A 16,174-nucleotide genomic window follows, 5' to 3' on the forward strand; every position below is an offset into this window, starting at 1 on the left:
AGCGCTCGTCCCTATACATAAGCAACCATTGCTCCGTGTGAAAGGTGCAAACGAGCGCCAATCAATGACCTGATCGGCACTCATTTACACGGCCCTCTACTCTCGTGCAAACCCCTCTCTTCTGGAATTCCCTCCCTCATTCCATCCAATAGTCTCCTAAACTTTAAACACCCTATGGAAACTTACCTCTTCTGATAACCTGACCAAAAGAGTCCCCCAAACTGGTATCCTAACTTCCCCTCCACCTGACATGTCTAGAGGTGCCCTGACCTCTTGTATCTACTCCCTATTCATTATAGATTGTAAGCCTATATAGCTAGGCTACTACCTAATGTATCATATATTGTATCATATATTGTATCACTTCTTTATACCACACTGTCTTTTGTAATTGTTACAATGTGTTACCCCAGTATTCTGCTATGTAGAACTCTATGGAAGTTGATCCCGCTTTACAAATAAATAATAATAATAATAATAATAATAATAATAAAGTAGGTGGGGAATAGGAGGAAGCTCTAACTTTCCTGTAGGGCTGCTGATATGCAGAAAGGAATTGGTTCACTCTCCGTATTCTACCTACTTGACCAACAACTTAACTTTGTCAATATGAAAACAGCTCAAAGGTCAGAAAAATAAAAACTTAGCTCACAAAGGTCCTATGATATAGTTGCCAACTTTTGAGGACAGCTTTCAGAGATATTCCAGATGCTGAGCATGATAAGCCTGCACATATGCCACCCATACTGGCCATGCCATCATTATAGCAGCCAGGGTGCTTCCCTTGCCAGAGTCCGAATGAGAGTGCTCTATAAGCAGTGTGCTCATTAACAGTACAAACAAGAGAATATCCCTATAAACAGTGCCAGTCAGGGTATGTTCCCATAAACAGTGCCCTCATTAACCGTGCTATCGAGAGAGTGCCCCCAAAAACAGTGCCCCCAGCAAGTGTTCTCAACAATCTCCCTTTATTTCAGATCGTGAATGCTTCCATAAATAGTAGGGAATGCAGGGAAAAAAATGTCCTATGAACCAAGCCCCAAGCTGTGAATGTCCCGAATGTGTCTTCCATAGTGATGACATCATAAGACCACAGTGCTCAATTGCTGTTCTATGACATCACTATAACTAAAACATCATCACAACTATTGGCTCGTGTGGTCACAAGACATGTTGTCATTATGTACTAAATCTCCCTAGGCTAAAAGAGAATTCCTGGAAAACTTCTTTACCGTCTCAGTGAAGTAAAATAATAGGCAGCTGTATTAAAGCACCCCACAAAAATTCCTCCATTGAGTTTAAAGGGGATGTAAGGGCAGCATAGTGAGAGGACATGTTTGGGCTCCCAACGGACCAAACGGCACAAAACCAGATACGTCCTCAGACTCCGCTGCTCTATGTAAAAGCAGCAAAGTGTTATAGCATAGAGTCCGCTGTGTACATGAGGGGAGCGCTCTTCTGGCCTCACCCACCCCCTCAGCAGTCATTGATGGACTGCTAGTAAGCTGGCCAGCCATCAATCACGGCTTTTTGCCCATTGTGATGATGTAACTATGAATTATTATAATCACTTTTTTTCCCATAGCATAAAAAAAGGACCTAGATATATAAGTCCCTTAGTCGTCCTACTAATCGAAGTTTTCACAAAAATGTACCTTTATCTACGTAAAATCGTATTGCTAACCACAGAATGATTGTCCACAAAGGACACCAGATATTTCAACATCTTTTGTAATCACTTAGACACATGTACACACTGGTAGTTCTAACAATTAAATTGAGCATCTTGTCAATAAAACGCAATGTCGGGCATTACATCAGCCGAGCAAGATGAAATCTCCGAACTAATAACTGGAACACAGATGGACGCAAGAACTGAGAGCAACAATTACTTTCCAGGCTATATTTTATTAACAGCAATATTAACTGCCAATAAGATCAAAGATACAGAACGACAACATAACTCATGTATGCCAAGGGCAAGGTGATTCCACTTCACTGGCACCGCTGCCAGTCATTGGTAGCATATCATTTGTAGGGGCCAGACTGATGATCCTAGAACCTGATGGTCCAGATTTTATTGGCAATAACCTTTCAATCTATCAACTCATAACTTTTCCAATTACCCAAGTCTCTGGACAGGTACAGCTGGAACATTTAGTCATAAAAACACATCAACAGACTTCATATCGTTCAGAAATAAAGTGGCCATAACTAAGTGTTGCCAACACAGGATTTATTTAATCTTTAAAGGTGTTTCCAGGATTTGATGAAATGTCCTTCTGTTTTACCAGCAACAGCGCCATTCCTGTCCATGGTTTGTGTCTGGTATTGCAGCTCAGTCTCATTTCCTGAATGTACTGAAAAACCAGACATAACCATAAGTGGCACTGGTTTTGGAAACAAATCAGACCCTTTTTCATATTCCGGGGATCCCCTTTAAAGTGAAACTCGGTGCTAAAGCTGAAAATACAGCTATTGCCTTGAGAAGAGGTGCCGAACACAGCCCCAAAATTTTGCTTACGTCGTCCCTGCCAATTGGAGGATCCTCGGGTGTTTTCTGGCTAAATGAGGAATAGGCTGCTTTCAGATCAGTAATAAAGAACTATTTGGAAGCTGCTACCATATTCTGTATCACCCTCCTACAAAGAACTTACATTTGAGGTTTCCTAAGGGTACTCAAGAAAACCAATCCAGAAAAGTAGTAGAGACTTTGCAATCATGTACCCAAAAACTCTCAACGCTTTAAAAAGAGTTAATGCTGGTGGTCTCTATTTAGTTCAGAAGCTCTATAGTCATTCCCATGCCAAAGAAACCACAAATCTTTTGTCTGAACAAATATTGACTTACAGCATTTTTTTGGTAGCTCTCAAATATCTTAAAGGGTAACTAAACGTTCAACAAACTTCTGACATGTCATAGTGACATGTCAGAAGTTTTGATTGGTGGGAGTCCGAGACCTCCACCAATTGCTAAAACGAAGCGGCAGAAGTGGTCGTGTGAGCGCTCAGTAGCTTCATTTCTGTTCGGCTTTTTCCGGAAATCAATGTATCAGAATACGGGCTCAATAGAAAGTCTATGAGCCCGTACCCCGATACATCGGCTTTCCGGAAAAAGCCGAACAGAAACGAAGCGGCTTATCGCTCACACGAGCACTTCTGCCGCTTTGTTTTAGCGATTAGTGGGGGTCTTAGTGCTCGGACCCCACCAATCAAAACTTCTGACATGTCACTATAAAATGTCAGAAGTTTGTTGAACGTTTAGTTGCCCTTTAAGAAACTTCGACTGAATGTCTTCTTCAGAATAATGTTAAATTATTTGTAATCCCTTTAGTTTGCATATTGCTTTAACAGATTATTGGAAGATGCAGTTGCACTAGTACTACTCACAACCCAGATCTAATGGGAACAATCCATTGCCCATGTTTACGTGCTGGATTATAATACTGTATATTGTTCAATACTATCATTCTGTTCACGTTTATAACAATATTCCTGACGCTCTGCTTACTAAACCAACTATGCAATTTCCTTCATATTAGTCATCAAAGACTTCTTCAGGATAATGAAGGCTGGGACAATCAACAAAAAAAGTCTACTGATCCAGTATAGCATCCTACAGGGTACATCATAATCTAGTATAGGGTCCTCAAGCTGCAAGAATCGCTACTAGGTGTCATCAGAATTACCAAATACATCATATCAATTCCCCTTTTTACATACTATAGACATCAACGGCTGTACCAACAACCGCATCTCGAAGAACCATGATCACCCTAGCTGCAACATTTTCATGTGGCGGTACTACAACTTCAGAACTCACATGTATATAAGACTTATAGCCAGAAATAATAGTCCTAAAATATTTTTTAAACCTGGCTACTGGTGAGGAAGAGCTTTTCACCCTACAAATTATCCACATCTTCACTACCCTACACATATGTCTTGTTTCCCTAAGTCACCACCACTACCTTGTACGAACATCAATCATATATTCTCTTCACCTTTTTCCATGAACCTAACATACACTGTATAGCTAGTTCTGTAAGTATATGCATATATATGTTTGTTGGCCCGTATCTCTCCAGCTCTGAAATTTATATACGCAATTGTTCAAATGGCAAATGGAGTTGGCTTGGCTATTACCTGAATTACTTCCAACCTGCGAGTTGTACGGAGCCATAATACAGCGCCCATAGAAGTGAATGAGCCCTTCCTGTTTATCTCATATTTCATATGGAGGTTTAAAGTGGTTGTCTCAAGATTAAAAGTTATCCCCTAACCACAGGATAGGTGATAACATGCTGATCTGTAGGGGTCCAACCACTGAGGCCCCCACCGATCACGAGAATCCGAATGAATGGAGGGGCAGTTTGCGCATGTATTCGGCTATCTCCAGCAGTCCCATAGACAGTGACGCTCCATTCATTCAGAGGAACGGGACCCCCGTTCTCGTGATCGATGGGAGTACCAGCAGTCGGACCCCCACCGATCAGCATGTTATCACCTATTCTGTGGTTAGGTGTTAACCTTTAAACTTGAGATAACCCCTTTAAGTGTCATGTTCCATCAGACATAATATATTGCTTCTAGTGGAGAATATCTCTGTAATACAACATACCGTACGCAACACCATATGGCCACATGAACTCTATGTGGTTCCATACAACTTCCTGTACCCAACTCTGCCATGTGCATGAGGCCTAATATTTACTAAAGGTGACCTGATGTTTCCACACAAGAGGGAAACTCAGAGACGCATCTTTTCAGGTTGTATTTTTTTTTATGGTTAAATGTTCTTTAATGACTTATTAATAAGCTCTAAATATATGGCTTCATATCACAATGTAAATCAATAAGTGTTTAGCTTGCGTTGATAAGCTACTTAGACTAAAGAATCGCTTAAAATGTGGTGTGGTGCAATTCTAGCTACTTTGAATTAACCTTTTAAAAATGTCACGGCTACATTTACTTGTATGATATGTAAGGGTCTACATGGCCTTTTAAATCATGTGAAGAGTGAGGATCGCTGTAATATTGACTGTTAAATCTCCACTTTCTATTACCTTGTGTGTAGGCTACAGAAGCTGCTCCAGCAATGGGAAATAACGGAATAATATCTGAGTGGATGGCATTTAAAGGTCGATAAATCACAATAGCTCAGTGAAATACGTTTTGTTTCTGCGATTGGACATTTCAACACACATTAAACATGAAGGAAGGTGAACGTATCGAGCTTTTATCATTCAACCCTATTCATTGTTTATCACAAAAATGGCTGTAAACGCTACTAATATGCAAATGGAGCCCTTAAAGTGGAGTCATAATAGAAAATATATTCACTCAATAAAGAGGAGATGACTCAGACGTAAAGCAGTTTTTAAATATCACAGATAAAAGAGAAAGTGAAATTAATATTCTCAGGACTGAGAGAGCCCTGATCTTGGGTTTGTGGGGTCCCAATCGCTCAGACTTGTGTCCAGTGGATATGCTATAAATGTGATTAGCTGAATAACCCCTTTAAAGGAACACTCCAGGCAAAACTGACACATTGTGTTATACCTAGTGTAGGGACTTAGGGGGCGCTGCATGACATAAGAATCTCTATGGTGTCATTTACCGCTCACTCAGGCTCTGCACTAGGCATCAGTTTTGCCTAGAGTGTCCCTTAAAAGGTTTATACAACTAATGACACTGGACATGCCATTTGTCTGATCGATTGGGGTTTGAGCTCTGGGACTGCCACCATACCAAGATCGGGCGTGCCCAGTTTTTTTAAGTAGAGAGATAGCCATGCACTCTATTAAAGTCTAAGGCCGGATTCACACGACCGGGTCGCGTCCGAGCCCGAGTGCCGGCCGGTAAAATCGGCCATTCTGCCCGGCCGGTTTGCATAAAGTTATGCATCCGTGCCGGGCCGGGCAGATCCGGACAGTGACATCATCGGCAACTCCTGAAGGGGAATCCCCATGTGTTCGGGGATTCCGCTTCTGGAGTTTCCCCTGATGTCACTGCCCAGATATGGACAGAGACATCAAGCGCTCTGTCCAGGAGCGGAATCCCCGAACACACGGGGATTCCGCTCCTTCAAGGAGCTAAGTGCGGCTAGCACATAGCAGAGCGGGGAGATACCTCCCCGCTCTGCTATAGTGGCGTCGCTACAGTAGTAGCAGCCGCAGCAGCTGCTGCAGCTGCTAGCGGCGCCATCAAAGGTGTCGCCGGGCCAGGGCGCTTTTAACAAGCAGGAGAAGGGAGCCAGCGCAGCGCTCCCTCCACCTGCTGTACACCCCGGCCCTGCCACACCGTGTACAGCGATGCCATTCGTCAGAATGGCATCAACTCCTCCTCCTCACATGCACTCTGCGCTGTGAGGAGGAGGAGATAGAGCGCAAGAGCCGGAAAACCCGGCCGTCACTCGGGACACATCCCGGTGATGGCCGGGTATTACCCGGCCCCATAGACTTCTATGGGAGCCGGGCGGCCGGGTACCCGGGCGAAAATAGAGCATGTCCTATTTTTTGACGGGCGGTTTTCCCGGTCGTCAAAAAATCGGCCGTGTGAATAGCCCCATTAGGAGTATATTATTCCTAATGCAGCCGGGTGCCGGCCGATTTATGAACGGCCGGCACCCGGCCGGGAAACCCTGCCGTGTGAATGAGGCCTAATGGTAGACCCCATAAAAGTGCATTGCTATAACCAAATGATACAACAAGTCCTCATTAATGTTGATGTTTCTCTTAGTCTGCACAGTATTTAGCTTGTTATAGAGGAAGTTTGTGCTTCAGGGCTGATCTTCCTATTCGCATTGGTTATAGAAGCTGCAACTGCATAGAGTCTATGGATAGCTGTATTTTGTCACTTAGTCACCCAGCTGCATGTGTTCACAGAGGCTTTGCTAGAGGCTGATGTCTTATGGAAAAAAAACTATAGCTCTAACTGCCAAAGACTTCATTTGCGACCGTATGTGCAAGTAGGAAAATGTAGTCCACTGAGCTACAATGCCTGGATGCCTGGTAACTAAAAAGTTACCGGGTACTTAGTAGTATATATTTTTTTTGGATGGATTATCAATAGAATGAAAGCTTGTTTGATTAGATCCCTGATTGTTTTGTTTAATGACTTGCCCTGTCAATCAGCGCCTTCCAATGACGCAAGTGGCTCGATGACGTCATTGCGCCGCTTGCGTCGTTCAATCACAGCAGACCTGCTCAGAAGAGAGCAGGTCTGCATTTCCACCGGACATCGCGGTAACAGGATTAAGGTGAGTATGTAAACTTTTTTTTTTATCCTAATAAAAATGTGAGTGACACTATCTACAGGGGTCGGCTCTATTTACATGGGGGGCTATGTACATGGGTGGGCTATATGTGGAGCACTATAGGAGAAGCTTTATGTGAGGCACTATATACAGGGGGTGCTATATACAGGGGCAGGCTATATGTGGAGCACTATAGGGGGAGCTATATGTAAGGCACTATATACAGGAGTGGGCTATATCTACAGGGGGGCTATATACAGGGGTGGGCTTTAGATGGACTACTATAGGGAGAGCTATATGTGAGGCACTATATACAGCGGTGGGCTATATGTGGAGCACTTTTTATAGGGGAAGATATATGTAGGGCACAATCTACAGGGGTGGGCTAAATGTTGGACCTCCATATACGGGGGGGGGGGCTATATGTGGGGTACTATCTACAGGGGGCTACATGTGGGGCACTATTTTCAGAGTGGGCTATATGTGGGGCAATATATACAGGGCTGGCTATATGTGGGACATTATCTACAGGGGGCTGTATGTGGGGCACTATCTATAGGGGCTTTATGGGGGTCACTATCTACAGGGGGATCTATGTAGGGCACTATCTACAGGGGGCTCTATGGGGGGCACTATCTACAGTGGGACACAGTGTATGGTGCTATTATAATTAGAGGCGCAGTGTATGGTGCTATTATAATCAGGGACAGTGTATGGTGCTATTATAATTAGAGGTACAGTGTATGGTGCTATTATATTTAGGGGAAGTGTGTCTAGCACCATGAGAACTTTATCTGTGTTTATAGGTGCAGAAATTTTTGAAAAGTGGGAAGCTGAAGACATCTGAGTGACAAACTGCAGAAATGGGCTGTGACCGGGAGAAGTCATCATAGAGGTCTGGACCAGATGTAGAAGAAAAGAGGAAAAGAACAACTAGAATCTGAGATCGTCACCTGTGAGTCACTTAATGTAAATATTTATTCTGCCTCTAATCAGGACTGTAGTCACTGTATGATCTGCAGCGAGATCATGGTAGTATGATTTTTTTTCTGTGAAACAGCATTTCCCAGCATATTTTTTCCATTGTTTGGGTCATGCTGGGAGCTGTATACAATTTAGTGCAAACCTATACGGCAGGAGTTGCACTAAATTGAGCTGTATTTGTGCTGGTGTTGTATTTCTTTACTGAAATTTGTTCTGGTGCTGTATATATGTACTGAGCTTGGTTCTGGTACTGTATATATGTATTGAGCTTGGTTCTGATGCTGTATATCTGTACTGAGCTTGGTTCTGGCACTGTATATATGTACTGAGCTTGTTTCTGACACTGTCTATATGTACTGATCTTGGTTCTGGTGCTGTATATATGTACTGAGCTTGTTTCTGGTGCTGTATATATGTAATGAGCTTTGTTCTCGTACTGTATATATGTAATGAGCTTTGCTCTGGTGTTGTTTATATGTAATGAGCTTGGTCCTGGTACTGTATATATGTGATGAGCTTGGTTCTGGTGTTGTATATAGAACTATATTTCTTGTAAAATGTACAAATGGCTTTATGCTCGAGTTACATAAAAAAAATCTGGAAAAAAAATGACACCGCGTTGATTGGTAGAGAAAACAAACATGGCAAGGGGGAAGGAGATGTCGGGAAAGAGGTGGGGGGGGGGGGGCAAACTTAATTTTTGCCCCGGGTGCTGGAGAACCTAGCTATGCCTCTGACTTGTAAGTGTATATTTATGTATTTCCTTGTTTACTTGTATGTGTATCTTTATGTATTTACTTGTATGTGTACGGAATCATGTATTTACTTCTATGTGTATCTTTATGTGTATATTTATTTACTTGTACTGTAAGTGTATATTTATGTATTTATTTGTTTACTTCGAGGTGTATCTTTATGTATTTACGTGTTTCCTTCTATCTGTATATTTATGTATTTACTTGTTTACTTCGAGGTGTACCTTTATGTATTTGCTTGTTTACTTGTATTTGTAACTTTATGTAATTACTTGTATCTTTGTGTTTTTAATCCTCAATTATACCACATTGTACAGCGCCATGAATAAATTATAAAGGGTCTCTTTTTTGTTTTCCCTTCTTTCATAAACAGCGCCACTCTTCTCTATGGGCTATGCATGGTAACAGCTCCCAGCCACAATTATGATTTTATTTGCATATATATCTTCATGTAATATTTTTCCTTTAATTTAACAAAGTCCATGCCTGGATTCCTAGGCTATATTGTCCTGTCATAAGCAATTACAAATGTACATAGTACATATTATTCCCAATTTCAGAGGTCTAATGTATTTTGGATAGTACATCACTAAGACATCTACATCCCTTGGGCACTGAGCATACGGCTAAGATTTATGAGCCCTCTCTGTGAATTTTCTATTGCCAGAAAAAGAGAGGTGATCATATGGTTAGCCAATATTACAGCGGGCTGCACTGTATGTAATGTAGCTGCTGACATTTCCCACATTTCTCAAAGGAATCCCCGAGGTTTCTCAATTCATAAAATTGCTTATCTTTGATTGAGATTTTTTTTCCATGGATGCCGAAGACCTCTTACCGTCATTACAGCTCAGTCTGGATTGTTTAAGCTTGAGTAAAGGATCCACATTCTGATTCTGGCTTGTTGGGATGATTGGGGGACTGAATGCATTTAACCAATCCCTGTGTGATAGAAAAGAAGATGTTACCTGTCATTGCTTTCAGTTTCACCTCTTCTAGACAATTATTATTGATATACCTTAGAGCCCGCTCAAGCAAACTCTCTCATTCTTACATTTCTTTTTTAATGTAATTTTATATTTGTGCAATGTCTTAAGATCCCGTTGTATTTCCTGGTCATCATAGTAGCAAAATGTCCATCTTTTACTAAAAGCTGAGACCAGTAAACTATTAAGGAATTGGAGACCTGTTTTTTTTTTGTACAGAGCTACAAATCACTTGCATAGACGAAGTTAAATGATCATATTCTGGCTGCCTGCAGTCACCACTAGAGGGAGCTAACGACATACTGCTTAGATATTGAAGTCAATAATAAAACAGTATGCAGTAAGCTCCCAAGCTCCATCTAGTGGAGTTTTATCATTTAAATCTATGTCCATGCAGGGAATTTAGAGCTTTGAATAAGAATAAGTAAAAATAATTTTTAATAAAAAGTATTTCGAAAGTTGCACCAAACACACTGATAGACAATTTTATAATAACAAACAAACAAACAAACAAACAAACAAACAAACAAACAAACAAACAAACAAACAAACAAACAAAAAAATAAAACTATTTCAAAGGTGTACATAGCCTTTAAAACTACCCCTCCATACTGCTTATTAGTAGAGTAGTACTATGGATCTCTGTACAGTATTATTTGTACATAATTAAAGTAGTAAAACACGGATCGCCACAGCTGGCTTGAGTCCTTCCCCTCCCCCGATCACCATACTATGCACAGAAACCTGAAAAAAATAAATAGTACGATACTATATAGAATTTTTTTTTAATCATTTTGTTGCGTTACTTGCCACCCATTCTCAACATGTCACAGTCTAAAGTGTGACTCAAGACTGAGTAACAAAGCTGTCTTAAACTGCGAACGCCTGACATGACACTTGCTAAGACACTTTAGCAACGTGGTAATGATCAACACCAGGATTCCTTCAGATCATCGCTGGCTGCTGCAGGAAGGCTGACAGGCCAACAAATGCAAGACAAACCACAACTACAGTACAAGTTGTTTTGTAGGGAGAGGTTTTAATACGCATCGTGGCTAATACACAAGTGTGTCCCCGCAACGATATACCTGGAGAGTAAAATGATCTGACATATATGTTCTTTATTATTATGTTCTAACCTAAAACCGACCTAACAATAAAGAGTAATGTACAATAAAATTTATAACATAGAAGTGTGGAATTTTGCATATGTTCTTGTAAGTCATAAATATATGATATTATTATTATTTGGTAATATTAGAAAAAAGGGAGTGCCCGTGACAACCGCACACTCCTTTCCATGAGATAATAGTTGTCATTATTAGGGGATAAAACATAAACGGCTGGGCAGACAAACAAAGTATAAACTAACAGTATGGGAACCATGTATTTTGGGTGGAAGTTTCTGTTTATATCAAGAGGATTATTATTAGACAGGGGACTATTGCAAGCCCATATGTTATACAATTTTGGGATCTATAGATTACTTCAATTTAAAGCATATATTTACATCAATTCTAGTTGTTGAGTTATTTGTCAATCCTTTGCGTAACTTATTTTGTAATAGATTATTTATCTGGCTTGTTTTACATCTGAGAGCTGCCGTCACTATACTGATAATGTCAATGGAAACAGTCAACAAGCTTGTTGTCAAGTAAAAACAGTTTAGCTGAACTCTAATAATGCAGTGGGAGAAAATGCTTTTGCTACATCAGATACTATTACTCTACACCTAACTCGGTGTAAAGATGGCCTAAGCTCCGTACAGACATGTGAGCCAGCAAGGAATGCTAGGAGATTTCAGCTCTGAAGCCTGTAGAATTGTGAATGCAGCTCTGATTATAATACAGGCTGTAACTCAGGATTGATACAAGATACTGTAAGTATTTACGAAGGTACTCAACTTTTTATGCAGGTTAAGGGGGGTTTCTTTTAATCACATTATAAGCTATTGACAGTATATGTAAATAGGTGGGACCCCCCCATCCGATCACCAGTATGGGGTCTTGAGTCCCCCGTTCCTCTGCGGTGAGGAGGAGTTTATATTGAGCGCCATTTAAGCATGTGCCCTGCCGCACAATACAACTCTATAGGAGGTATGGATACCAAGTGAGAGACTATTAATTATGGGAGTCCCATCAGTAGGGCCGCTAGCGATCTAACATTTATCAGACATACTGTGGATAGGTTATAAATGATGATTATGACATTTTTATTTTATATGTAAACTGCTGTAAAATGATGAGTATACAAAAGGGTATGAGGATTATAATCTGGCTTTGGCTAGCAGGGAAATTGAGGCAGTTGTAGGAGTATGATCGCACAGTTAGATACATATGTTTGGGAATGACATCGAATGTCATGAATTAGCTTACTATTTATCTCTTTGGCCCAGAACAAAAAGTAATGAGGCATATTTTGATTAATTAGGGACACTTAGTTATGCGTCATCAAGGCTTTGAGCTGTGATCAATACAATCACAAGAAAAGGCCAAGTCCAGCATTTGGTGGCAAATTGGGAGAATACTAAGCAGTGCATGTCCTGACATTGGAATTAAGGAGAAATAAAAGGGAATGTCAGACATCTCCCAAGTAGAATTTTAGAATATGATGTTTGTAATTTGGGATAAGTAAACGTTAAAGGGATTCGTTAAAGGGGTTATCCGGGACTTCAAATTTTGCAGCAGGGCTGGGAAGGGCATTACATAGTGCACTAACAGATACTCACCCCATAAGCCTCAAGCACACGACTGCAGCTGTGTGCACGGTCCGTGGTAACGGCACGGACGGCCCATGAAGTGTCATCCGCGGGCCGTCCACAATCACCTACTGTGCACACACAAAAGTCCATTGAGTTTAATGAGCCGGACCGCAAATATAGCCCGTAAAATGACATGTCCTATTTTTTTGGGGGTCCTGGCTACGGTTGTGTGCATTGGCCCATAGGATAATGTGCCCTATACTATCCGCCATTTCAGCTCTGCAAATGCGGATAGTATGCGGACACAAATGAACGGTCGTGTGCATGGGGCCTTAAAGTGTCCTAGTTCAAGTGGTGAGGTCCCGTTCTCCGCTGCTCCGGTCCTGGCTGCTCCTGCAGTCAAGCGCTGGCCTTAGCGGTCATATGCAGATCATGACAGATTCACCGCTGAGGCACATGACTGCTCTAGGAGCTTTCTGAACTGGAGCAGCAGAGAACGGAACCTCATGCTGGAGCGGGGTCTCTTTAGGCAGTAAATAGTTTACTATGAAATACCATCCCGTGCTCTGCTGCCAATTTTGAGAAGTTGCTGATAACCCCTTCAACTCCTAGTACATTGAAAGCATATCAATCTACTGTATGCCATCAATGTCTGATGACTGAGAGTCCGGCCACAGGTACCCCACCGAAGTCTAGAACAAAGGTTCTCTGGCGCGTTGACCTTTTCTTTTCTTGTTTACATTTTTGCATATTGAAAAATAGGCTTAATCCTGTCATTTATATTAGATCCCGGAAATGTGAGGTGAGGGGGCGACCCCCTTTATAGGTCCTAAAAGTGAATTTGGAGAAACATCTCATCATATTTCTATATTGTTATTATGGCTCCAAAATATCATTAAATCAGCACAAACCGACAGTTATCATTTTCTGCAGATTTTTCACAGCGCGCTGCCGTCTGACTAAGAGTAATCTGTTAATCTGTTCCGTGCCACACAATCTGTCAAAATGACAGATACATTCTATCCTTAATACATAATATCTTCATTTACTGTATGCCTTGGTGGGACTTGCCTTTGCTAGCAGTAACATTTGGGAAATTACTTTCATTTGTTTCATTGTTGTGAAGCTCTCGGATATTACTCAACACACTGTTTATTATCCAATGTGTTCCATACATGAATCTGATGATACAATTTACAGCCTTATGTTTGCCAAATGAGAGAAGAACTCTATGTACTAATGGGATACGGTGTGTGTCGAGCCATGCTTGGGAAAACACAACATTGCGTCTTCTAAGATGCAATTCACGTCCCTGTTGAGCTCATCCTGTGTAGAGTGCCTCTTCTAACCAAAATCCTGTCTTTCCCTGAGATTATCTAATTTTTGGGCTCTACCTTGAGGCATAACAAAGCTCCTGAGCCCTAATGCAAAAACTTTTGACATGTCAAAGGGACATGTCAGAAGTTTTGATTGGTCCGAGCACTGAGACCCCCACCGATCGTTTCTGATCGGCTTTCCTTGGATCTGTGCTGGTACCTACAGACAGTCATCTATAGAGTGTGAGGGAGCATCTCAGACTACAGATTCCACCATATTTCCACTGGAGGGAAGCGGTAATCTAAAAGTCACTCATCAGACATTTATCGGCATGACTACAGCTAAAAACCACTAGAACAATCCCATTGCAGAAAGGATGTCACAACAACTCAGCCCTGATATGATTTCTAGTGACTGTCACACCCGGCAGTCACTTTAAACTTTTTTTGTTTGCACCGTGAGAACAGTTTTAGCATCAGTCACTCTTAGGCCCCCTTCACATCACGTTTTCAGTCTTCAGTCTAAGGTATATGTCGAGAGGACTACCAACGTATAGCCCCAATGAAAAGCTACAATGTATCCCACTGTATATCATACGGTGGGAAATGTCACCCATACAGCCAGCCCCTGTATATCCATAATGTGAAGAAGCAATCACTCCTACAACATAGCAGGAGGATCTGCGCAGATGGCGATTGCTCCGAAACTCAGGACTCCACGCTTTTCGGGTACCTACAGTAATAACAGTTCATATATGTTACCATATACAATATGGGCAGTTATGTCACTGGAGCTGCTGGTGAAACATATATGGTAACTGTACTTCACTGGGCTGGAGTCCCCCTCTGAATCCCAAAGTGCTGTCCGGGGACTTGGAGGGAGTGGGCACTACCGCTGCGGTGGGAGTAGTAGTGGAAGCTGCCCCACCACCTCATAACTGGCCCCAGAAGAAACATCAAGTCTCGGGAACACAAAATGCTCTAACCCCAGTCCTGATAGAACTCTGCACACTCACCAGAAAACGCTCTCCGGTGGTGGGAGGCCTGCTATGCAGTGGATGAAGAATAGGTGGCTGCAGATTCCCCCTTATCCCACTACATTAGACACTCTTTTCACCGTCCCATATTGCTTTAGGTGGGTGCTGGCTGCTAAATGCCTGGTCCCTGCAGTCCTCTCCGGGGTCCGGCACAGTCATCAGGGTCTCATAGCGTAGATCCACAAGAAGAGAAAAAAGAGAAGACTGGCGCTGCTCTGTCCAACTTACAAGCCACAAGTACCAAAAGAGTCCTACGAAATATTGATAGAGTCCAGCAATAACGCCGCTTAGATGGTGCTCTGCAACAATGTGAACACAATTCCCAATGAAACAATCCAAGAAGAAATAACAATCCCGGCACTCACCATTTAGCAGAAAATCTTGTTTATTGAAGTAAAAGGTCACTGGACGTAGATGAATAAACAGCCTTCAGCCGTCTCCCATGTTTGTCAAGCCCCTCAAGCGCTTCGCAGTGTAGCGTCACCTGTGGAAGCTCCAGTGATAACTGTTCATATACAGACGGTGACATCACTGCACTGGAGCTTCCCGATACATTTGTTAAATGGAGACCAGTGATGGATGCCATAGGCTACTATGGCAACTGTTATACTATACGTTTTTACAGAATACCAAGGTATGGAATAGCGTAGTTTACTACTTTTTTTTGCATTATACTTTCGTATATTGGCCAGACAGAGGCCAAAAGGACATTCGTTTGGTCTCCACTTGGTAATTGAGCTTTCCCGACATGTACGTTAAACGTAGGGCAAAAATGGGATGCGAAGGGGGCTTTATGATGATACACAGACATATATCCTGATATGAAAACAAACTCAGCTCTGCTACATAGGTTCTTTATGAACATTCATCAGAGATATGTGTTTAATTCCCAGCAGGCACCTAAAATATTCTCTATATAAAATTTTAAATTAGTGTGTGACTTTTATTGTGCAGCTGATATATATTCATGTACTGATACAACCTGTTTTTTGGATGGGTATTTGCATATTTCTGAGAAAACAACTAACACTAGCATTAAAATTTTTTGGGGGGTTTTAAGTGAGTTATACTGTAAAGAGCCCACACCAAGAATCGTATTGTTTCTCAAGCACTTGATGCTGAAGTTGAGATGATTTGC

General features: G+C 41.7%; 1 protein-coding gene across 3 annotated transcripts in view; it reads right to left on the reverse strand.

Moving 5' to 3' along the window:
* Positions 1–16,174, reverse strand: part of CFAP20DC (CFAP20 domain containing) — a 320,373-nt gene that overhangs the window by 51,243 nt on the left and 252,956 nt on the right. For all 3 annotated transcript variants that reach the window (XR_012850041.1, XM_075833954.1, XM_075833955.1), the window contains one exon: positions 9,835–9,938. Coding sequence is in view for 2 of the 3 variants with exons in the window: in XM_075833954.1 (XP_075690069.1) it covers positions 9,835–9,938 (104 nt within the window). In the remaining variant the exon portion in view is untranslated. The remainder of the gene's footprint in view (positions 1–9,834; positions 9,939–16,174) is intronic.

This window comes from Rhinoderma darwinii, chromosome 7, assembly GCF_050947455.1.
Source record: "Rhinoderma darwinii isolate aRhiDar2 chromosome 7, aRhiDar2.hap1, whole genome shotgun sequence".
NCBI lineage: Eukaryota > Metazoa > Chordata > Amphibia > Anura > Rhinodermatidae > Rhinoderma > Rhinoderma darwinii.